This window comes from Clytia hemisphaerica, unplaced genomic scaffold (assembly GCF_902728285.1).
Source record: "Clytia hemisphaerica strain Z4C2 unplaced genomic scaffold, Clytia hemisphaerica genome assembly, whole genome shotgun sequence".
In the NCBI taxonomy this organism is placed as follows: Eukaryota; Metazoa; Cnidaria; class Hydrozoa; order Leptothecata; family Clytiidae; genus Clytia; species Clytia hemisphaerica.
Window position 1 is genome coordinate 750,607 of NW_027103253.1, and position 24,942 is coordinate 775,548.

Here is a 24,942-nt window from a genome sequence, read left to right on the forward strand (position 1 = left end):
ATAAACAACAAAGAACAAGTTAGGGTAGTAGCTATTATTTCCCTTTTAACAATACTGTAATTGACCTTTAAAAGAATTCTTAAATGTCGTTTAGTTCGTGTCCATGAAACATCTCATGACCCCCTATTTAATCAACAGAGGAATTTAGTAAGCTATTGTCATGATTACATATTATAGTTTAAATTGCTATGAGCCTTGCATCCAACTGTGTCAAAACATCTGATTAGGCTAATTCAAACATATCAAACACAATCCAAAGATCTTAAAATTGTTTTCAAACAATCAATTTGCTCTTTCTTTTTCGATTCCCAATTATCCTTTCATTTCTTTTGCAATATTTGCCTTCTATACTAGTAACCCTTATCATTCCCCGTTAAAATCCATCCGTTTGATAACCCATTCAAATGTATTCTTAATTTCAAGCTGTAGGCCCCAGTGGGAAATGAGTGAATTCAATTTATAATTTTTTCACAATCACTAATCACAACTGGTCAAATAATCTAGATTGAGCCCAAAGTCGAGCTAATTTTTATACCCTATTTCTCCAGACAAACTATTCCCTTTTAAATTCATATTTAAATGAACTTCTTCAAAAAAAATATTTAGACTTTGTCAGGTCCAGCCCTTCATTTTGGGGAAAGAGGAGGGAGCATTATATCAAAAGTGAAGAAACAATCCTTAATCATTTATTGTTATGTTACAATATAAGGTAATGTGTTGTAAAACCTTATGGCATATGAAGACGAGACCAAACGAGACAAACTTTGTACGTATTTGTTATTTGCTTAGGCCGTCAGTTTTGACCCTCAAATTAGCAGATTTCTTTTCCACTCTCTTGTAAAGTAAAAGCTTTTTAGATAATTTAAGAATGGCAACCGATAGCCCTTTACCCAATAAGCCTAAATATGGTACAATATCAAGGGTGGTCACATCAGATTTTTCTTAAATGAGTTAAATGCTTAGCAGCCCAGCCCTGAACCTAAAATTGGAGATATTTATGAAAGAAATTAGTAGTTTGAGTTAATCCCAAATCTACACATACTTGCTAATGCTTAACCTACATCTTTAAAACCAATTTTCTACAAGATAATTGTACTCCTCCATATCTTTTCAACAAAGAAGATGTCGGCATCTATCCAAATTCTTTCATTGTAGATTATTGGAACAGGAATTGACAGAAAATTAAGGAAGGTAGGGGGGGGGTCTAAAATTTGGGATCATTTCTCTAGAGAGAATTTATATCTAACTTGTCTTAAAGGACGACAACGTTCCACTTTTTTGCGTGGGAAAAGGCTGAAGTCGTTTAAGATACAGTCGTTAAAGATGCAGTCGGTAGTGTAAGATTTTGTATTATCGGATAAAATTTTCTATTATTAATATGTAATAGGCCCTAAGAAGTTTGATTTGATCACATCCTTTTGTATATTATGTGGATTAAGGAAATATAAGACTTCAAGCGTCATATATCTTAATTGCAGGGAATGCTTTTAAATGTTCAATTAAAAGTCTCCCGGAGTGAGGAATAAATATATGGATATATGCAAATGCTAAGAGATTTACGCACTTTTCCCTCACTTATATTTAGGCGATCTTTTTTAATAAGAACTAGCACGAAATACAGATACAGCCTCAGCTGTTCACAATTTAGTAAAATTTTCAAGTTTAGAGTTCATGTGATGTCGATAAACATTCTTGCTATCTGCAAACTGAATACCTAAAATTTATCAGGATAAGATATACTTAAGTATTTTGGATATCTAAGGAACAGGTTGTTCTAAATATGTTTTAAAGTAACATTCTAAAATTTAAGCCTATATAATGTTCTTATGAAACATCCACTTTGAAAGTATATTGGTAAATTTCCTTCGTATGAAATATATAATGAAAAACAAAATAATTCATAAGGAGCATGTACGGAACAGACATTTTGATGCCAAGTTTATACCCGTATAAACCAAGTGCATGACGATTCCAATCTCGTTCAATGTTCAATATTCGACTTTTAGCTCGAAGATACGCTGAATGACCGACAATTTTGAGAGCATATGCTTTTGAATTCTATCAGCGCTTTGCGTGTTAATAAAAGAAAAGATTTTCCTTCCTTCAATGATAGAGAAAATTATGTATTCTAGCTTCTTCCAGAATTCGGGGCCATTTTGAGCTTAAATATTGTCATTTATCATTTTAGCATAAGCACAATATCAGGGAAAGTCTAAGAAAGTGTGGTTCGTCAATCAAAAAAACGATCAGTGAAAAAAAATGTGCTGGTTCGACTTATTTGGGCTAAACTGAGGAAGTCTTTTTTTTTATTAGTTTTAGCAGTACTTTTGGATATTCCCTCTCTTTCTTTCTCGTTCTTACACAACTGCTAAATTTAGGGTGGAAAAAGGCAAGGGACGCAAACTGCAACCCCGCTACTGACAAAGCGTGAAAATAAAAATTTAATCGCCTCGACTTCAAAAATATCGGCAAAATACGCACAATCCGTGAGCGAGAGGAATTTCGACCATTCTCCGGACGTTCAGTGTTCCGGGTTTTCCGGAAACTCCGGACACTTAGATAGTGGTTCATCGATGTAACGTTGTAGCTGGCTCTGAATCTGCTATTGTTCTACGAATCAAATGAAAGAAGTATAGAAAAGTACAAAAACTTTCAAGACAATTATATTATAACTTTGTAGCTGGTTCTAAATTTAATGTTTTTAGGTTCTCGAAATAAATGGACCCATTTTTGTAATAGCTGTGTAAATTTGCACAAATTTGTAATTTTCAAGCAGCGCCGAAATGCCATACTTCCCTGCGTAATTTTGTGACTTGGAAATCACTTTTTTCTTCGCAGGCGCAGGCATTTCCTAAACAAAAATCTTTCTCATGAAATCAGATAAAACACACTGACGATCCTATTGAATCTGAATCCTGGTGAAAATGGTTAGGGTGAAAATGTGATAGGAGGGTTGATGGTCCTGATGAATGATACTGGAGATGCTGCTAAGATTTAAAATGAGCATACTTTATTCTTCATATTCACGATGTAATCATTTCGTTGATGGCACTCTGAAGAAAAACATTGGACTGCCTACGTTGGAGAATGAGAAAAACTCGATAACCAAAATTTATCTGGTCGCTGGCCGTGGTCGTCATTTTTGGTCGACGTTTAGAGACTCCCCATAATGGCCGTCTATCAAGAGCTATTAATTTGATTATTTTAAAGAAAATTATGTATGAAGTCCAGCTGATCGAAAATCATATTTCTGTTTTAGAATTTTTTCCGAGTCTATTTTACAAGATTTTTCTCCAGAAAGTTGGAATATGCCTGTAAAGGAGAGATAAATTTCACAGGGAAAGTATTAGGTTTCTGCACAGCTTGAAAAAGAAATATGCGCAATCGAAAAGGCTTTTTACACAGGCATTACGTATCTGCTAACAACAAACTTATCTTCTTCTTATCTTTATAAATAAAGAACTCCTCATCTATTGCTCTACCTTCACTGTTAATTGCTATTGACTAAGCTCAATAATAAGTAAATGTATTTTACTTCATCTCAAAATACAATGTCAAAGAGGTAACGAAACTAGTAGGCTTTTTCACTGATGACCAAAATCTACAAATTACAAGTTTTGCGTCGACAAGAGTCTCGTTGTTGATCCTTAACTAACAGGATTAGACTAGTAGATTTTGGAAAAGATATAATTTCTAATTCTCAAAAAAATCTGTATTGTTTTTCGGTCATACAAAGTGATTTTTTTCTCCATTTTTTCTGTTTCATCTGAGTAGGATTACCTAGTGAGTAAGAGAGACGATCCAATCTGTCATTCACATTGTATCCGACACAAATGTACATTTTAAAGACCAACTATTGTTTCGTGAGACGGCAGTTATTTTCAAGTCATTGAAAAGATAAAATATTTTGGATCTTATTACTCCTGTTTTCACTTTACACTAAGTGGAATGATGCTGTAAACTTTACGGACCGGAAGACATATTTTGTTCTTCAATTTTATACTGTCAGAAAGTAGGCGAACTGATAATTAGCTTTTAAGGCTTGGGAACACGAGAAGGTTTTTTTCGCGTTGGTGCAATTGGGATTTCGTGATGGGGAGATCACATTTGTTGCACTCCCAGATGTCACATAAGGATATCTTGAGAAAGAAATACCTTATCACGTGTTCACTATCTGCTTTAAAAAATCTGACGTCAACAAAGAAAGAATACCTCAATGAAGAATGGACATAAAATTTTCCTGTTCACCTTAACACATCCCTCTTTTTCTTCATGTAGGTATAGAATAATAATCTATATATTAATACGCTAATTCGTGTGTCTTTACAAGATTTTGTAAGAAGTTTTTTGAAAATTTAACAAAGCTCTACAAAGCCTCCTCTTCACGGCGTTGAACCTTCATCTTTTCACACCTTATGCAGATTTTCTACCACTAGACTGATAGTGGGATACCGATATACGATTTTCTATACAGGACAGAGCTGGACGGATTAAAACTAACCTTCTTCCCATACATTTTAACTTTAAGTATTTTTAATTTTGAAGAATCCTAATTAAGATGCTTTTTAAAACTTTTTGATACATTGGCGACTCTTTAACACTTTCAAAACTTTTCAAAGTCTTTCACAGTCACACTCAAAAGCATGCATTGTTCACTTTTAAAGATTTATTGTGTTTATAATTGATATTTTCACCATTGTTATAGGGTGTTTTTCCTTTGGCGGCTTAAGTTAACAGGATTTAACAGAACGTTTAATAAAACGCTGAATAGCCCAAAACCATTCATATAAATTTGTGGGTGAAAAGAGATGGTTACATGTTTATGTTTTCTTTTATAAAAAACAATTTCATCTTCCACAGCAAATCTTTCGTATTTCCTGATCTACCTATCCTTGCTCTTTTGTTCTCTCATACATGCCTCCGACCATGTATTAGTGGATTAGAAAATGTGTGAAAACTACAAAAGATTCAACCATTTTTCTCATGTGTTACTTTGGAAAATACAATATTTTTCTGAAAAGAAAAAATTAACATGCAACCATCTCTTTTCATCCAAAAACTTTATGAATAGTTTGGGCTATTCATCCTTTTATGAAAAGTCACATAAATCCAGTTAGCTGAAGCCGTCAGTGATGACTATGTATGTCTACTGTGTGTGAGAGAGAGAAACACATTAATTAATAATGAGCAATTTAGGATAAGCTGTATTGATAGGGAATAAGCCTGAGGCACTTTGACATTGTTAATTAAGAGTAAATCCTCTTTTAACAAAGATGTAGTAATTAAACAATTCTGTGTGACGTTTCTTTGTGTGGTGTTGCGTCAGGAACAGCGTTGTTGCGACTACTGCCTTCTCGTTGTTCGTTGAAGTTTCATCATGGAGGCATAACGAGAAACATGATAGTTTAATTTGTAGGTAATTGGTCCCTAAAGTCTTTTGATTTCTTTTATAAAATGTATCAATAGAAATTCTAAGCTCGCCCAATGAAAAAAGACTCTTTAGTAGAACTCAAGTTTGCTCTGAACATTCTAGCTATGAGTATTGAAGATATTAGCCTTCTATTATAAGAGAATTAAATAAAACTTAGCTCCACAAAACAAGTTTATGTTCCATTTCCTTATCCGTAAAGTTTTGTTTCGAAAACAGATTTTCTTAAGCTTGAAAATGTTATTGTTGAAAGTTACTTATAAGCACACGTGATTTCAGAACCAATTTGTAAAAAAAATGTCGCTGGAGAATTTTGGAGGAGAATATCAAGCAATGGAGTTCACAATGAAGAAAACATAAATCAAAAAATTTGATGAAGGATTGCAAAGGATTACCAAGGCCTTTTTGTAGTCCAAATATTTTCTTACACAGAAAATGTCAGAATGTCAGAAACAATGGATCTTGTCTCATCCAATGAGGCTCCCCCCCCCAGCGGACCCTCAATTCACGCAATCACGCAATTTTTTTTCGAAATTCACGCATTCACGCAAATTTTCCTCGAGTTTCACGCAATAATCCGATTTTTCAGAAAATCGGGAAATTTTCGGGAAAAATCGGGGAAACATTGGAAAATCGGGAAAACAACCCATAATTGGTGGAAAAAAGGGAAAATTCACGTATTCACGCACAAAATAGCCCAGATTCACGCATTCACGCAATCAAAAAGTGGATTTTCACGTTCACGCAAGTTTTTCGATTCCCGCATTTACGTATTTCTTTTTCAATTTTCACGCATTCACGCAACCGAAAATGCCTATTCACGCAAACCGCTGGGGGGGCCTCTAATTTCTAAAACTGAAATGAGCCAATAAGATCTCACCCATTGACAAAAGAGCTCATTAAAAATGCACGATATATGAGATTATGATCATGCAAACCTCGTAACTTTTTTAATCATAGGATGAGCATGGTTTTAATAACATGCTTCTCCTGTTTTTCTTTCTACCTCCATGGTTTCACGAGGAGGCTCACACGGATTTTATTTATACTGAGTGTGTAAGTTACATAGAGTTTAGAGAAATGCCGTATTGAAATGTGGGGTGTCGAATATTTACCTTATTGTATTAGAGGCTCATTGGCCCAAGGTATGCGTGTTAGATTACGTCTTGACGGTAATATTATTCCATACGTGGATGGATTATGTGAAAATATTATACGTATGGATGTTAGAAAATATTTCATCGAATATCATAATCTCTGTAACTTTCTCATGATCTAAAGTTTTAATATAAAAAAAACGAAAGACTGATGATATTTCACCTACACTATCGACCAATGACAAAACTGTAAAGAATTCATTGGAAGACTTCAAACAACGTCGGGCTCCTTTGAGCAAGGATTAGTACCCGGAAGCTTCCCAAGTCGGGGTTACGACTGAAGAAAATGAGCTATATCCTTTTTAGCTCAAAGAAGAAAACAACCAAAAACAAGACAACGACAATAGCGAAATGACGATTACCTATGAAAATCAAATGAATCCAGCTAAACAGAGGCATTCGTAATGCATTCTATCAAAAGTACACCCTTACAGCACAATTCGAGAGTCTCGAAAAACATACCCTAAGGGCGGCATTTTTCATGGGTCGGACCGTATCAGTGACCCCTCTCCCCAGGGTTCACTCTCCAAAGACAAACATGAAATGTAATATTTAAAATTAAATTGTGCTTAACCTTTCCCATCTCAATGCGTCTAAAGTAAACTTCTCTCACTAAGTGTGAAGGGTTAAACCAACCCCTGTCCCAATGCGTTTAAAGTTTGTGAACTCCCCTCACTACGACCTCCTTGCGATGTATGGTGGCAACCCAAAAGTATCAAAATGTGTTATGTCACTGCGTATTATAGATGAAAAGTAATAAAAATTCTCTAAACCAGATCAACTGTATAAAAAGGTGTGTAAACCTAAACCTAAAACTGTGCGTGAGTAGTGTAAACTAAACCCTTCCTCGATGTATAGGGGTTGAAAGTCAAATGTCTCACTGCATATGAGGGGTGAAAAGTAATGCAATTCTTTAAACCAGATCAACTGTATAAAAGGTGTGTAAACCTAAACCTAAAACTGTGTGTGAGGAGTTTAAACTAAACCCTTCCCCACTGTATAGAGGTTGGAAGTCCAATGTTTCACTGCATATGAGGAGTGAAAAGTAATGCAATTCTCTAAACCAGATCAACTGTATAAAAGGTGTGTAAAACTAAACCTAAAACTGTGTGTGAGGAGTTTAAACTAAACCCTTCCCCACTGTATAGAGGTTGGAAGTCCAATGTTTCACTGCATATGAGGAGTGAAAAGTAATGCAATTCTCTAAACCAGATCAACTGTATAAAAGGTGTGTAAACCTAAACCTAAAACTGTGTGTGAGGAGTTTAAACTAAAACCTTCCCCACTGTATAGAGGTTGGAAGTCCAATGTTTCACTGCATATGAGGAGTGAAAAGTAATGCAATTCTCTAAACCAGATCAACTGTATAAAAGGTGTGTAAACCTAAACCTAAAACTGTGTGTGAGGAGTTTAAACTAAAACCCTTCCCCACTGTATAGAGGTTGGAAGTCCAATGTTTCACTGCATATGAGGAGTGAAAAGTAATGCAATTCTCTAAACCAGATCAACTGTATAAAAGGTGTGTAAACCTAAACCTAAAACTGTGTGTGAGGAGTTTAAACTAAACCCTTCCCCACTGTATAGAGGTTGGAAGTCCAATGTTTCACTGCATATGAGGAGTGAAAAGTAATGCAATTCTCTAAACCAGATCAACTGTATAAAAGGTGTGTAAACCTAAACCTAAAACTGTGTGTGAGGAGTTTAAACTAGACCCTTCCCCACTGTATAGAGGTTGGAAGTCCAATGTTTCACTGCGTATGAGGAGTGAAAAGTAATGCAATTCTCTAAACCAGATCAACTGTATAAAGGGTGTGTAAACCTAAACCTAAAACTGTGTGTGAGGAGTTTAAACTAGACCCTTCCCCACTGTATAGAGGTTGGAAGTCCAATGTTTCACTGCATATGAGGAGTGAAAAGTAATGCAATTCTCTAAACCAGATCAACTGTATAAAAGGTGTGTAAACCTAAACCTAAACCTGTGTGTGAGGAGTTTAAACTAAACCCTTCCCCACTGTATAGAGGTTGGAAGTCCAATGTTTCACTGCATATGAGGAGTGAAAAGTAATGCAATTCTCTAAACCAGATCAACTGTATAAAGGGTGTGTAAACCTAAACCTAAACCTGTGCGTGAGGAGTGTAAACTAACCCTTCCTCACTGTATAAGGGTTGGAAGTCCAATGTTTCACTGCATATGAGGGTGAAAAGTAATGCAATTCTTTAAACTAGATCAGGAAGAAGTTAATTCCGATTAACAATGAAGATACACGTTTTTAAAACAGTAAGTTTTTGCTCGGTGTTGGCTGTTCTAATTCTTTTAAAATTTACACCTTACCAAACGATTGCATAAAATCAGTTTCCTTAGTAATCTGCACCTCAAATTATCTTTAAATCAGCGACTTTCATCCGCCACATTTCAGCATCTTATACTTGCAAGAGAGTATGTGATTATGTTGTTGGTTTTCTTCTTTCAAGGATATCCAAGCTATATTGAACATTTTTTTATGCTTTCCTTAGGCATGAATATTTTTAAAAGCTATTTTATAATAATTGGTCTTGTTGCGTAATTTAAGGCCTTTAATGTATGATCTTTATCTTTAAAATCAAGGAGTTGTTATCCCTTTGACGCCCTTTTCTGCCTACCGCCCAATCAGGGATGTTCCTGGAGGTTAACGGCCCCATAAAAGCTTTGAGAAAGGGGACATGACGGAATTTTTACAAGCTCACATTTGATTTGGTTAGTCGTTAACCTGTGATATATTAATTTTGCTATACTTTTTCTAAAGAACCCTTATCTCTATTAAAGTCTCAATATAATTTCCATGATAATATTCCACTCATGTTGGTCTTTTCAACAAGCACAAAACCGCTATCTAATTTGAACTCTTTCAAAAGTTATTGGCTTTTTTGTCACCGCTGCAAATTACATTGTGACAGATTTTACATCAAATGACCGAAGAGCGAGGTATCTTATAAAAACTTCAGTCCATCCCCGATAACAAGAACAATACTGAAAAAAAAAATTCAAGGAGGCCTTATTTCAATATTGTGATAAAAATTCTTATTTAGCATGAATTTAGTTAAAATAATTTACAACACCTAATATATGCAAATACAATTAAAATCAAACTATCTTAATTAAATTAATACCTAAAACCATATTGATATGTACAATAGCTATATAATATATTTACATCTACATAAAAAACTTTGGCGCTCTGAAAATTTATATACGTTGCTTTCCTTAATTGCCACGCCCAAATTCATAGAAACCCTTTTATTGCTAAACATTTGAAAGTTGAGGCGAGCTCTAATACAAAAACTGGGCATAATTTTGAATACTGTTTCGTCAACATTAGCAAAAAATATTGATTTCCAAATAAAAAAACATCTGACTAAACTGTTATTAATTTGAGTCTGAATAAAATTTAATTTTCGATAATATTCCTTTATCAAAATTATGTGGCCTTTAACACAATTTGGCCTTTAGATTTGTCAACTGTATGAGACTTAGGAGGATATCAGTTACTTCATTATCAATAAGCTAGAAAAGTTATAATTTTCGAACAGCTTTGCACCATTTTTTTCTTCTGTATTCACGTAAAGCGCAAAGATAACCATAAGACGTAAACGTAGACGTGGTAGTACCAAAACGGTTCTACATAGATACAGTAACGTGCTGTTATACATAAAAACCTGAAAAAATAGACAGTAAGATGATAAAGAGTTGAAAGGTTTTCAGTCAAAATGAATAAGTTCACAAGGACACAAAAAAATGCCTTAAAAATAGTAACAGCAGTGAGATTTGGCCGAAATATCACCAGAACAGAATTACAGTTTGGTCTGTCAGAACTTCTGTATTTCTAGCTCAGTATGGATGTGACGAGGGCTTTCCACCCTTCACACCCCCTTCTCGCATAGCCACTGAGAACCCTTCCCACTGGAAAAATCGGCCAAAATATCGTCCTCAGTGGAAAATCATAGTCTAATTTTTGTCCCCAATGAAGAAAATCAGATAAGCTAATCCTCACTACAAAATTTTGTGCTACTTTTTATATTCTCGCTAAATTTTCTGGCTCGGAAACAATGGAATTCAAATCCCCAACCATAAAAAAGCACGGGAATATGAACCTCCATCGATATTTGGTCTGCTACTTTGGAAAATCCCACCGGGTCTGTGAGAAGGGGGTGTCTTCCTTAAAAAAGAAAGATTAAGAAAGATTTCCACAACAGTAATATTCGACTTACGCTGAAAAAGGTGAAGGGAATATGTAGATTTGAGCAACGTAAGAACGTAACAGCGTCAACGTGACGGATTGACGGATGCGAGTTATTCTCATGCGTGTTGTTGTTGAAGTCTAGAAAAACCATTGAAAGAATACAAATTGGAGATAAAGTTTGTAGGACTCAAAATCAATACCTTAAAAAGTGACAATATGTATTGAAATGTGCCGAAATATCGCCAGAACGGAAGGAAATACCAACCAGATCTATCAGAGCTTAAATTGTGATAATCCACTCACATTGGAAAAAGTTAGAGTTTGACGGTAGTTAAACGTAACGGGAATACGTACATTCGAGCAACGTAGTAACGGCGTAAACGGCGTCATTATGACGGATATGACTTCTCATGCGTGTTGTTGTTGAAATCTAGAAAGGACATTGAAAGAATACAAATTGGAGATAAAGTTTGTTGGGCTCGATATCATTGGTTGTGTTTTGAATGAAAAACTTGAATAACATCACAACAAAACATTTTTTTTTTAAATGTCCTTCTAAAAGAAAAAAGCGATTTAAAATAATGGCGCCATGATTCGAAATCATGATTTAAAACAATGAATTAAATAAAGTGAAATACGGGGTGGGGGTATTTAGGCAAAAAGGGTGCCGGGTACAAAAAGCATTAAAAAGCAAATTGAGTCAAATAGAAATTTCCTCTCTAAAAGGGTCACGATTTTAAAAAACTTGGACAAAATGGAGTAAAAATCGACAAATTTTTTGGGAAAAGTCTTTCTAAGGGTCCCAAAAACACCAATTTTTTCTCTCTCAAATGGTCTTTGTTGTTAGATAAACGTTTTTTTATAAGAATGGTGTTTTTTCATTTCATCATAGATATTCTTAACTTTTTTTGGGAAAATCATCCTAAAATATTCTTACAACATTCTTAGGTTAGGATCCTAATTCATACTAGATTTAACATTTAGTACATACGTCTCAAGCATAAAATGGCATTTTTGTAAAAGGAGTGAGCCTTACTTGGGGATAATTGACAGTTTATAATTGAAAATGCTCTAAAAATGGCATTCTTAGCTTTATTAGCATAATTCCATGATGGTGATATTCTTAGCATATTCTTAGTTTTTTGGCGATTTCCCGGGGGGGGCACTGGGTTTGCGGACTGACGGTATGTGCGGGCCAAAAATTGGCTTTTAAAATTGCACCCTTACAGTGCAGCAAAAATCAGTGAAAATCATACCCTTAGAGTGCATTTTCCCCAAAATTTTCTATCCTTTTCGTGCAAAAAATGGTCAAAATTCTAGCATTTTTGGTCAAAATATCTAGATTTTTCAAAAATTTTCTGAAATTTCTACCCTTACAGCGCAGGCGGCAAAAAACCCACCCTTACAGTGCATTTCGGATGTCTTGAAAAATACACCCTTAGTGCCCGCACATACCCGTCAGTCATTTTGCTTGGCTGCCCCCCCCGGGGGCGATTTTCATCATGGACATTCTTATAAAGTGTATTCTTATAAAAAAAAGAGTGTATTGAGAAAAAGCCTGTGAGACAGGGGTTTGTAGAATACGTACAAAAAATCAATGAAAATTGACGTTTTTAAACTTTCTTTCCATAGAACATAGAGAAGCCATTTTATATGTATCAAAAAAGGAAAAATTAAATTTGTGGCGCTATATTCTTTTTTTTTCAAATTCGAACCATTTTGCTTTTATAAAAAAAACAAATAAACATTTTCAAGTCAAGTAAATTTCACATTTAAAATGGGTACTAAATGTCTGTTTTACATCCCGGGGGGGGGGCAGTGGGTTTACCAACTGACGGTATGTGCGGCGAAAAAAATGGCTTTTAGAATCGCACCCTTACAGTGCAGAAAAAAATCGGTGAATTTCATACCCTTACTGTGCATTTTTTCTAATTTTAAATTCTTTTAGAGCAAAAAAAATCAAAAAAATTTGCAATTTTTCCCAGATTTGCTGAAATTTCCACCCTTACAGTGCATTTATCAAAAGTCCACCCTTACAGTGCATTTCTGATATTTTGAAAAACATACCCTTAACCGCCGCACATACCCGTCGGTCAATTTGCCTGACTGCCCCCCCCCCCGGGTTTACATCCAAACAGAAATCTACTTTGAAGCTTTTTAAAATGAAGTCATTCAATCAAAAAAAAACTATAACCGTTTATCAAGAAACAACTCATTTGGTTTCTGAAAAAAAAACAATGGACTTACTTGGAAAAGTTTGATGGAAGGCGTCGACGAAACGAACAAAAAACCATCGAAAGAAAATCTAAAAAAATGATGTAATTCAAACTTTTCACGGAGTAAAAAAGAATATCAACAAAAAAAGAAAATCAACAAAAAATGAATCTCAATATCTCGAGAATTAAAAATACTTTGAAGCTGAAATTTTGCAAACAGAACGAGAAAAATAATTCCGAATTGATGGCGAAAAAATTTTGAATTTTGAATGAAAACTTTTTGCTCAGCAAGAAATCATTTTTATTCGCAACGGTAAAAAACTGAAGTTAGAAAAAACTGAAGCTCCACATCTTAATAAGTAAAAATGTATACAAGCAGCGAAAATAAAATACAGAAATCAATTCAATGTTTAAAAAATATTTCCTATCCTAATAAAACATGAAAAAGTGGATATTTTTCTTACCAAGACGGACGAAACGATCGAAAGATTTTTTTGGTAACACCATCACAATCAGGATCTTCATCAGGGCGTTGACCATCATCATTTTTCAATTCTGGATTTGCTCCTTTGGCCAACAACCATCTGATGACGTCATGTTTGTTGTTCCATGCTGCATTATGCAATGGTGTTCCGTTATCTTTGTCTCTTCCATCGATCAACATTTCGATTGTTTGTTGATCAAATTTTTCCAAATAACGAACTGTTCCTGTCCAACCAACCCAATGAAGAATGTTCTGACCACCATTGTTCACGAGTGAAAAATCTTGAGGATAATTCATCAAGTGAACGAAAACGTCAAAACGATCTTCATAAACAGCCTCCATGAGAAGTGTTGAACCACCAAAACCATCACGCATCGAGTTGACGATGTTCGGATTTTGTTGGAAAATTTCTTCGAATTTCGCGAATTTCTCTTTGCGCAAAATTTTCCAAACATCTGAAGAAAAAATGAAGAAATTCAAACTTTTCACGCAGAAAAAAATAAATTAACAAAAAATGAATCTCGATATCTCAGGAACTAAAAATACTTTGAAGCTGAAACTTTGCAAACAGAGCGAGAAAAATATTTCTGAATTGATGGCGAAAACTTTTTGCTCAGCAAGAAATCATTTTTTTTGTGACGGTAAAAATATTGAAGTTAGAAAAAAATGAAGATCTGGATCTCAAGAAGTAAAAAAGATTCAACATTGAAAAATTGCAAACGGGATTGGAAATTTATTTCCAACTTGATGGATTAATTTTTTTTTGGTTTTGATGAAAAATTTTTTTCCAGAGAAAAATTAATCTTTTCATTGCGAAAAACGAAACTCGATCGCATTCTGTGAAAAAATAAATTCCATAAAAAATTTCTCAGAATGTGAAAAAGTCGAAAAAGTTTTGAAAATAGAATTTTTTGTCAAAAGTGAATTTTGGCGTGAATCTCAAAATACACAAACAGCGAAAATAGAAATAGGTAAGTACACACTGTTACAACTAGTCATAGCTTTCACTAAATGCCCCCACATAAAGATCATGTCATGCACTTATAAAGCTTTAATGCTTTAAAGATTAAACATTAAAAAATAATCAGGAATAATTGATTGATTTAATTATTGATTGATTGGTTGATTGATTGATTGATTGATTGATTGATTGATTGATTGATTGATTGATTGATTGATTGATTGATTGAGGCATTTGCTTGAAAAAAAAAATATATTCCATTATAAAAAAATACATACTTGAAGAATTCATGCAGCTTGATAACTTAATAAGATTTAAGGAAAAGCTGGAAAAGCCTCTCAAAAAGTTATGGTATCATTATCTTACTGATTTTCACATCTCCCTGTTTGTTTAATTTTTCTCCTAGTTTCTTTCTTATAACGATATATGTCATGATTATTATTCACTAAATAGACCTTTTCTAATAATAAACATCTTAGATTGTAGGCAAAATATATGGACATACGCAGTGAATAAATCCACAAGGTAACCAATCAGAAATAGCTTGTTTTTTTTCATTGGCTGCTATATTTCAACATTTCTCTATTGCTACTTTACCTAATAAACAATAGTCAAGAGGATACTGCGTATAAAATTTATCAAAAAGTTCTGCGCCATCTTAAGTTGGGTGAAATAGAAACTCACTTATCCTAGTTAAGGCCCGGGCTCCACTAGCGTACGCTGTGATTGCACTTCTCAAAAGAAAAGTAAAGGAATGCCATTGTGGTTCATTCAGACGTACAGTCGAGAAAAGTTAAAAGGCGCCTGAATTTATTTTCAAGTGCATAGTCCTTTTTCATGATGCAATCTTTTCTCCAAGCTGATCGCAGCGCAGACAATGAAGAGACGTGCCTTCAGGAAGTTAGACTTTTTGAGTTTATACACTGCATGAAAAGTTGTCTTCTCTAACGCAAGATATATGACGAAAAGTTAACTTTTCTCTTAATTTTCTTGTTTTGAAATCATTGAATTTTCTTCTGTGCGAAAACAAGTAACAGTGAATCTTCACTGTTTCTCGAAAAGCCTAAATTTTCTAAATATCGACATGATTACATTTTTAGCCACGAAAACCGAAGTGAAAATATAAGACTTTCTCCACGCAGTGAAGATTCACTTTTACTTATTTTCTTGTCCATGGAAATGTTATATTCAAAATTGAGAAAAGGCGAACCTTTTTTTGTAAAAGAAATTACGAAACTTTATTAATAAAAGGAAAGATTAACAATTTATTATTTACGTATTTTCGAAAAGATGCATATATCTATCTAAACCAGGCTGAAATAATCAACTTTTCGTTATTGATAATATATATCTGGGTAAAAAAAATGATCCGTCTCATTTCATAACATTGAAAAAGTTTTCATCAACCGACATTACTGCCATTTTAATGAAATTAGGCGGGAGATTAGATTTGATAAGATATTGAATTATTAAATATTTTTGGATGATTTTCTTCTTTAAATTTAAAGTCAATATTAAATAAATTCATAGTTATATCTATTTACTCATAATTCGTGTTCTAAAAATCTAAAGTATGCCTTATTTACATAAAATGACTTAAATTAATAAGATAATAAATAATTCATAATATATATAATTTTTTTTTAAATGACAAGAATTGATGTGGTATAGAAGCTTATAGGGTTGGGGGATAATTCTGACAAAATTTGACATTGTAAAGCACCCGTAAAGCACTATTCGAATTTAAGAGATAAGATTTAGGTTACGGTTCAAGAAATTGTATTCGTATAAAAATGGATGAACTAACTAACAAAAGAAGTCGAACATTACTTCTTCAGTTGTGTATCGTGCTTCTTTTCCCGAGTGCTCTCCTATTCTCCGTCTGATCTGTTTCTTTGGTGGTGTTGTCAAACAACCATCTTTACTTCTTTTTCTTAATACGAATTATTTCTTGGTCTTCTGACGAGACGATGTTCATTTTGTGATAAGTTTTCTCCACACGTCTTTGACATTGCAGAGAATTGATATTTCGGCTCCCTCCGCCGAGCTCGCGATACGTTTTTCGACTTTCTGTAGAGAGAAAATGATAGAAATATACTCTACTTCTTAAACAGGATTATCAAACAGATTAATTGCCCCTTTATCTTTATTTCAAATTGAAATAATCCAAAATGACTTGAAGATTACAAAAAAAAACATAATAGCAAGAAAGAAATAACGTGTTTTAGACAGGTTATTCCAAAAATAACTTGAACGAATGAGTACTTACATGATCATTGCAGGGCCACTTTAGCATTATTGACGTATAATCATCGCCAAGTCTTTACTTCTTACTTTTGTTTCACTCTTTAGCTTACTGTAAAGTTCGTATGAAAGCATTTTACAAGATTTCGTGACAAGTCAAGGGCTTTTCTTTCCCTCTTTTAATTTCTGCCAATTAAAATCTCTTTATCAACATTTTTCTATAAGAGACTTAATTAATTGGACTGCGATTGAAAATATCGTGATTTCTCCACAATTATAAATGTGTTAACACAGGGTCCCAAAGGGAATGGTGTTGGTCAGTTCAAACAGTTAATTGTAATTGTTCTTGATGAAACCGCCGAAATTAATTTTTCAGCCTTTGAAATATCGCCAAAAAAGAGAAATTACGAATCGTTATTTTCTTCCATCAAGTTAAAGCATTCGAGTTTAATTTTAACAAGTTTAATTAATTGAACTGTTTTATGAGCTCTTCATACACACCATTGCCCCAGGCTTACGAGGGTTAGTTAACGCAAAAACTTAATACTACATGTTTTTTATAAGAACAAACTATATAAGAGCATAAGGCTTAAATGGCCAAAATGTTAAGAACAAGTTGAGAACATTTTAAGGCTTTGGGGACTCATGGACATAAATACTCATAAAATGGGGGAAAATAAGAACATGTTAAGAACATTTTTGGCTTAAAACTCAAAAAGTTAAGAATATCCAAAGGCTTCAAAATTTTTGGATATTGTTATAAAAAAACGTGTATTCATGAAATATCAAAGCGATTTCTTTTTTTATACATTCCTGATTCGTTCTGTATGTAAATCTCGTCACACTTACTGACTATGAAAATTATTTACGGCTGATTTGCGAATTCCCAATAATTTTATGCCATCTATAATGTAAAATACAGACTTAATTGCAGCCTGCTAGCCATAAGCGCAGCGTCGCAAACGCTGAGAGGCCCAAAACAGTGAATCGCTATAAATTCAAAATACTCAAACGAAACAAAGGTAGCTGCCAAAGCATTATACTATTTTCATTTTATGAAAATCTCAATTAAATTGTTCTTCATTCCTTCTACAAAACGCCTTTGCACTTGATTCAAATATGTAGGGAGTAAAATTTGCCGTGCATTACATTTTTCAACTATAATGAAGTAAATCGAGATTTAGAGAATTAAATAAAATATCTTTGTAGGCATAATGGCTAGCCATTGTTGCTAGACATTCGAAAAATAAAACTTTGAACATTTTGAAAATAATCTCAAAATGGAATGAAATGAAATTCATATAATATGTATTTGAAGAAGATTGATTTGAGCACGTCCAGTTTCCAGCCCTTAAACAAAAATCGTTTCTAAACATCTCCAATTAGTCTCGTTGTAGATAATCTGGTAAAGGTGCTGAAGCACATTGTTCAAAGCCAGAAATGGGAGGATTTGTAGAGCTTTGTTAGTAGATTGAAAAAATGTATAGAAAATGTTTTAAACTAACACGAGCAAACGTTTTTATGTATAGATTTTACCGGTTTTTTGTAAAGATTATAAATTCCCAAGAATAAATTCAGGTGAACTTTTGGCAATACCCTCACCTAAAATCTTTATAATGAATCAATGAGTTAATAATTTTATTTTAATGCGTATAAAATGCATTAAAATCAATAAGCAATTGAAGAGGGAATCTTCATACACAACTATTTACTCAACTCCATTGAGACACCCCTGTGTCAAGACCCGCAGTTGGATAAAAAATTCCTTCGAAATCCCAATGGAGATAGAATTTTTATACTTTTTGAGTTCAAAAACTCAGTGGGATGGTTTCGAATGCAGTTTCTTAAATATAATTTTTCAATGGGGATGAATTCAAAGTCGATTTCCCTGTGGGGCTGAAATAATAGGGTATTTTCAATCAGGGGATGAAGTTTTTGCCAAATTTTCCAGTGGGTTGGGGTTCTATTACAGCCCTGGCGCAGCTTCTCCTACTGTGGGGATGATAGTTTTTACAGGGCATTTTTTCAGCGGTGACAAAATTTCAGCCAAATTTTGTAGTGGTCTGTGATATCGGCAGTACCGTGATGGGTTAATCAAATATGGGACAAACTAGGGAGGAAATACTTGAAGTTTGGATTTTTCAAAGTAAAAAGTGTAGGACATTTTTTCTCTTTTCGCCTAAAAACTGCTAATTCTAAGATGCGAAAAAGCAAAGCGGCACCTAGTTTGGTCAACAGAGGACACCTCTTCTTTTTTCTGTCACGCTAACAGACACAGGGGTGTTTTATTGGACATTATGCGATTTTTTAACTAAAAAAAAATCTTGTCAATCAAGAAATCACTCCTAAAAAAGACATTATCATCTTGCTCCAAAAAAATTTAAATATTTATATTACTTTTGCCAAATCAGCTGAGCAAGAAAAGCTGCTCCTTACTTTTATCCCGACGTAGAAATTATAATGTTCTTTAAATACGAAAGTATTACCTTTTATTTTTTGTACTTGATGAATGTATTTTCGATAAATTCGGCATGAAAGTTTGATATTTTCATGAAAATCTTTTCGTTTAAATTTCAAGAAGAAAACTTCATATTTTCTTAAAATACAAACGAAGAAAAGATAGTCAATCTAGAAACATGCAATATTTACTTTTTAATGAAAAACGACAAAAGGAATTACCCATCTTTTCGAAGCAAGAAATAATTAAAGATAATCTTTTTTCAAGAACTTAAAGAAAAATAATCTTTTCTTAAAACTGTAAGGAAAATTCGATGTTTCCGCAATTGTACGTTCGAAAATATTAAGTTTTTAAAGACAAGAAACTGGAAAGACTTATATTTCATGCAGTGTATAGCTAGCGATATACTTTCCCTTTATGGTGTTTCTGTATGACTGTCTGTGTACCTAGTCTAACCACCGTTAAATGCCTTCAAGAAGGCCTCTCCTAACTTAGAAAGCCAGAATTTGGAGCTATTTCACCACTGGAGCGTAAGTTATTTAGGCTATCACAACTGCATGAAAAAGCTTAACGTGCGCATGTAAAGTTTAACGAGTAAACAAAACTTTTTCAGATTTTGAAAAAGATTTACCACACTGAAAAGACGTAAAAACACTCTACAGGTGAGGTAAATTATTTTGAAGACCAAAAGAAAAAGTCAACCAAGTTTGGATTCAACTTTACATATGCGTACATTCATCTTTTTTGTACTTTGCCGGTTGTTTTACTAAGTTAAGAAGGACTTTCTCGAGTTACGACCATATGATGGTATTTAAAGCTCAAGAATCCCTATAAACAAAGGTAGTTATCAATAAAATGACAGACAAAAATAAATTAGAGTTTGAACAAAAATATCAAATCACAAATGTACATTTGAAAACTTAAGCAAATTTCTTTAAAGATTCTGGAAAAAGAATTGAAATCATTGCTGAAGTGAACTTCTGACTAAATTACAGTAGTTAGTATTCAGTTTCAAAGACAAGAAACAAAATTTGACATACAAAACACTTTTTCTATTTCTTTTTCAATGAATCAGCTCGTCATCATCATAACCAGTCTGCCATTTTGTTTGTTTTGATTTGCATAAGTAATATTGTAATTCGTGTTATATCATACACTGTTTTGATTTGCATTTATAACACTCGCTTCAGCTTTTCAAAGCTAAATCAAAACTAAAATTGTAATATGTAATAATGATAATACCATATAACGTAATATGAAAATATGTATACTACCGTCCCGGAAAAAAAACGAACATTTACGGAAGACACTAACTACGGATATGCTTACGCGACAACAACAACAACAACAACAACAAAACAATTCGCAAAGTTTTAAGATTCCAGTCCAATATCTATGCGTGAAACTATGAGTGCCTCCTCGTCGCTACGCTCCTGCGGGGGCAACTATTTGAGATGCAATCTGCGAAAAACAAAAATTGCCTTACTTTAAAAAAGAATCAGGAAATTGCGATAGAAAAAAGAAGCGCTAATATGTGTTTCTCAAATCTGAGAGGATAAAGCTCGACTATAGTTTTATATTTAAGAAATCTTAGCTTGAATAAATTTTCAATTTAATTTTGCACCACCCTTTCACTAAATTTATACAACACTAAATGTTCAGAAAATTTAATAGGTTAAAGGATCTAGAAATTTTTCCGATCAAGTTCATTCATTCATTAATTCATTCACTTTTCCACAAAAACCAGTCATCTCACCACCATCACGTATAAGAAGATATAAATGAATCAAACGCACGAAACTTTCATTTTATAGCAGGAGAAGAAAAAAACAAATATAATCGTCCCCTTGAGGATGAAATTGACATTTCTTTTATTATGGTTTCATTGATTGTGTCTTTTTCCTGGCATGTCGTAAAAAGGGTTTTTTAAAGAGTTTTTTAGGGTGGTTCCCTACCAAAAATGCTGATTTCAAAGTTGACGTTTAACGACTACCCATAGATTGATTGAGCTTTACTTTTGGGTAATTTTTTTGGTCATTAGAGGATTTCCCTGTTCATCACAAGCAGTTATTTGTCGCATCGAAATTAAGGGAAATTTGACTAAACTCGCCGTTTGTGATCAAAGTGACTTTAAATGACTTTTCATGACTGCTGATATGTTGACTTTTGGAACAAGGCAAAACAATTGAAATATTGAGCATATTTTGTCCTTTTTTCAGCCAAAATGCAAACAAAAGACTTTAAACGTGATTTTATCCATTTTTTAGAAACTCTACATTAGATAGACCCTGGAGCATTCAAGCTATTGACTTGAAATTTTCAGGGATTGTTCATTACATATGCAAGCATGTGCTGAGTTTTTTGAAGAGTATTTGACTGTAGGAAAATTTGCTATGATGTTTTCAAGGTAGCCTGACCCCCTCGAATTTTGAAAAATTAGGTTTTTTGGCCATAGCTCAAGCTCACTTTTGATTTCAAAGTTAAAAACTGAGAACAAAGACCAGGACATATGTAAACAACATGGATAATTTTATGGTTAAAGCTTTTGTAATTTTTGAGATTTTTTGTGTAAGGATATATGAGTTTTTCGGCCCATTTTTGATGAAAAAGGCCAATAAACTTTCAAAAAATTGATGAAAGTAACCAAACTTGACCTTTTTTTTCTCTTTTTTATTATATTATAGTAGGGGATTACCAAAAAAACAATCCATCACTTACTTTAATTTATTCTATAGGAGCCAATTCAAAGTACAGATACTTAGTTATTTTACACAGTTATGCAATTTCGAGCTACGCAAATATGTGATAAAATTCTGCACTCAAGGTGTGGCGTTTTTTTTTTTATTTATTGAAATTTAATTTTGAACTTGGCACAAAAGGGAAATTCACCGGGGTGTTTTGAATCCACAATCGATTTGTATGTGCTCTAAAGTAGGTTCGAAGGGTAGAGTTGTAACTCTGAGTTTTAACGCTAGACTTAAGACTTCTGACGATCCAAAAGTTCAAAAATGGTCTAGTAGGGCTTGAAATATAGCCTAGAAACCAATAAATCCCTCCCAGATCGAAATAATCGATGAAATCAAGTTGAAGGCCTAAAAATTGACATTGCTCGAACTTCAATCTTCGAAAAATGGTAATTAGCCAAAGTGCCAATATATTATGGCACTGATTGTAGATTTCAAATGGCAAAGTTGAATAGTTAAAATATATTTGAAATTTGGGGGGCAGGGAGATACTTAGGCAAGGGTTCCTTTTTCACACCCTCGAAATCCTCTCAAAGGGGTACAAAAACACACCCCTGTCTCACAGCCCCAGTGAAACTTTTTCTTACAGCGGGGATAAAAATTTCGATTGAATGGGGATAAAAGTTCTATTGTCCCAAGTTTAAAAAATCCAGTGGGCTGATTTTGGAGTGCAATTTCTAAACAATGAACTTCGAATGACGATGAAATCAAAATTTCTCAGTGGGTCTGCAATTCTAGAGTATTTTTCCCCCGGGTACAAAATATTTGCCAAATTTTTCAGTGAAGCTGTGACACATGGATGCAGAAACCATTAAAAAACCTCTGCAAGGGTCAAAAATTCGGTAAGGCTTGCAAAATCCACAGAATCGTCCTATCGTTTCTCGGTTTTAGTCCATTTAGTTGGGCAAAGGGTCCGATGGTCGAAAGTCAGACGGCGTATACCTCCAGGTTTAATACCTATTCAATTCTGTGATTCACGGGCAGCCTTTCAATCAGTTTTCTTCGATCAAACTTCTCGGACTTATCCTCAATCGAACTTCTCCAACTAATCGAACTTCTCAAACTATTCAAAAATGTTTGAAAATTTCCAAAAAGTTCAAGTAAAGGAATTACTCGAACTTCACTTGTTTGAGTAAGTTCGATTAGCTTGATTCTGGAATTGTTCGAGTAATGGGGTCTGGCTCATTTTGGGAAAAGTCTCCCTAAGAGTCTCAAAAATGCGCCAATTTTATTACTCTCTAAGTGTCGATATGGGTCTGTAAGAAGGGGATGTTTTCATGTTTTCAAAGTTTGAGCAAAACTTTGGAAAGACTGAAGGTTTTTTCCCTTAAGATATATTAAAAACTTCAAGAAAATACACTGTAAAGGTTGCTTTTCTGAGTACTATAAGGTCCAATTCGGGAAGTCTTATAAACGAAAGCCCTCGTCAAGGTATAGTCTTAGATGGGGGTGGGGGTGGGTAAAAGAATTTTCAGGGACGCTCTGTTGGCCAGCATACCGTTTCTAACTCTTTGAGTCCCATTCAGAGTCTTTTTTTCACCGTTAATTGTCCCACACAGTGTCAAATCTGAGTCCCAGATCCGATTCAGGGTCCCTTTAAGACAGTAAAGATAAAATGAAAATACAACTGCTTCGAATCAATTACAAAATCGAGAAATGGGAATGAAAAGCATAACAACAGTGTGTCTCTGAATGCTCGAGGCGGGGCTTTTTACGTTCAAAGGGCGTAAGACGGGTGTCAGCAGGTGGCAAAATTTAACTTTTACTCAAAGCCTTCCTTTAATCCCTAGAAGGGCTCCTTTTATAAGTCCCGCGTAGGGTTTAATTTTCGAACCTCAGCAGAAGTCTTGGCATTAATTGCTTATAGTTTTTCATCTATTTAGTTTTAAAAATGTGATTACAAATAAACAATATATACCAATATACGAAGGAAAAATAATTCTCCAGAGACTTGATATTACTGAAAATAAACAAACTCTATTTTATGTTTTCGCAATCAAAGATTATACACCGAGCCTAACCTGTGATCGGGGAAACTGTAGAAAGGATTAAAGGTATCAGTGCCTCAAGCGTGGAACTTACCATCAAAATCGAGGGTAGTTCCACCATCATCATCATTTAAGGTCACACTTTTCATGGTTTTGCCGTCCCATTTGTTGCTGTTTCGAAAACAAGTATTTACATAAGTATTAATTGAAATATTTACTGAGAAATCAACTCATAAAAATTCACATTGAATCGATGAGATTTGGAATAAAATTTTAGATGCTTACACTCTAATTAGACTTATATGTTTTTTATAAGATCACTATAGACTGATTCGAAATCCAGTTAGGCACTATCTTCAAACAAATCTCAAGCAAGCTGCCTGTTCCTAACTGACATAATTTTCACCCAAGCAATAAAAACAGACAAAAAAATGTGTAGGTCCAAATGGGAACACTAAAAGCCTTGGAGCTAAGCAAGGTGTTATCAAATCATCCTGTACATATTTCGTGAGTGAAAACGACGTCACACGGAATCGGTTTATATATAAGAATACTGTTGAAGAAATACTTCAAAGTATTACAACTCTTAAAAAAATGTAAAACCTTTTTCGTTTTCAGATATACAAATATTTCATACATGAAATTATTGTATAAAAAGTTATTATATGGAGGCCTCCCCCGGTCACCTTTCAAATCACGCAATCACACAAAAAAAATCCAAATCACGTTATCACGATTTAAATTTCCATTCTATCACGATCACGTTGATCACGTTAGTTGCCCCGATCACGCAATCACCCACTTAAAAATCTTAAATCACCAAGGAAATCACGAACTTTAAAAACACCAATCATGTTTTCATAAAAACCGCTGGGGACTCTTTAAACGATCTTCAATCCTCCCAAATTCAGAAATTCGAAGTGTACTTACACTGTCAGTGAGCTTTGACTCCCGTTAGAAATGAGTTTCCTTAATAAAAAGAATTGGATAAAATGAACAATGTAAGAATGGTAACATAGTGTTATAGGGTAATGATAACATAGTG

General features: G+C 33.9%; 1 protein-coding gene and 1 long non-coding RNA gene across 3 annotated transcripts in view; both read right to left on the reverse strand.

The window, feature by feature from the left end:
* Nucleotides 1-9,951: 9,951 nt before the first annotated feature.
* LOC136797974 (uncharacterized) overlaps nucleotides 9,952-24,942 on the reverse strand; it is a 33,549-nt gene continuing 18,558 nt past the window's right edge. Inside the window, exons 7-13 of one of the 2 annotated variants that reach the window (XM_067054562.1) lie at nucleotides 24,828-24,866; nucleotides 23,992-24,068; nucleotides 13,483-13,957; nucleotides 13,050-13,107; nucleotides 11,157-11,232; nucleotides 10,831-10,940; nucleotides 9,952-10,278 (exon numbers count right to left, since the gene is read on the reverse strand). In XM_067054562.1, the coding sequence (XP_066910663.1) occupies nucleotide 13,107; nucleotides 13,483-13,957; nucleotides 23,992-24,068; nucleotides 24,828-24,866 (592 nt within the window). In that variant the 3' untranslated portion in view covers nucleotides 9,952-10,278; nucleotides 10,831-10,940; nucleotides 11,157-11,232; nucleotides 13,050-13,106. Of the gene's footprint in view, nucleotides 10,279-10,830; nucleotides 10,941-11,156; nucleotides 11,233-13,049; nucleotides 13,108-13,482; nucleotides 13,958-14,328; nucleotides 14,701-23,991; nucleotides 24,069-24,827; nucleotides 24,867-24,942 lie in introns of those variants that run through there. The other variant, XM_067054570.1, reaches the window with a different exon arrangement.
* Nucleotides 15,983-16,935, reverse strand: LOC136824933 (uncharacterized). Its single transcript, XR_010849193.1, has 2 exons — nucleotides 16,733-16,935; nucleotides 15,983-16,533 (listed from the first exon to the last, which is right to left on the reverse strand). It is a non-coding gene; the product is annotated as an uncharacterized lncRNA (long non-coding RNA).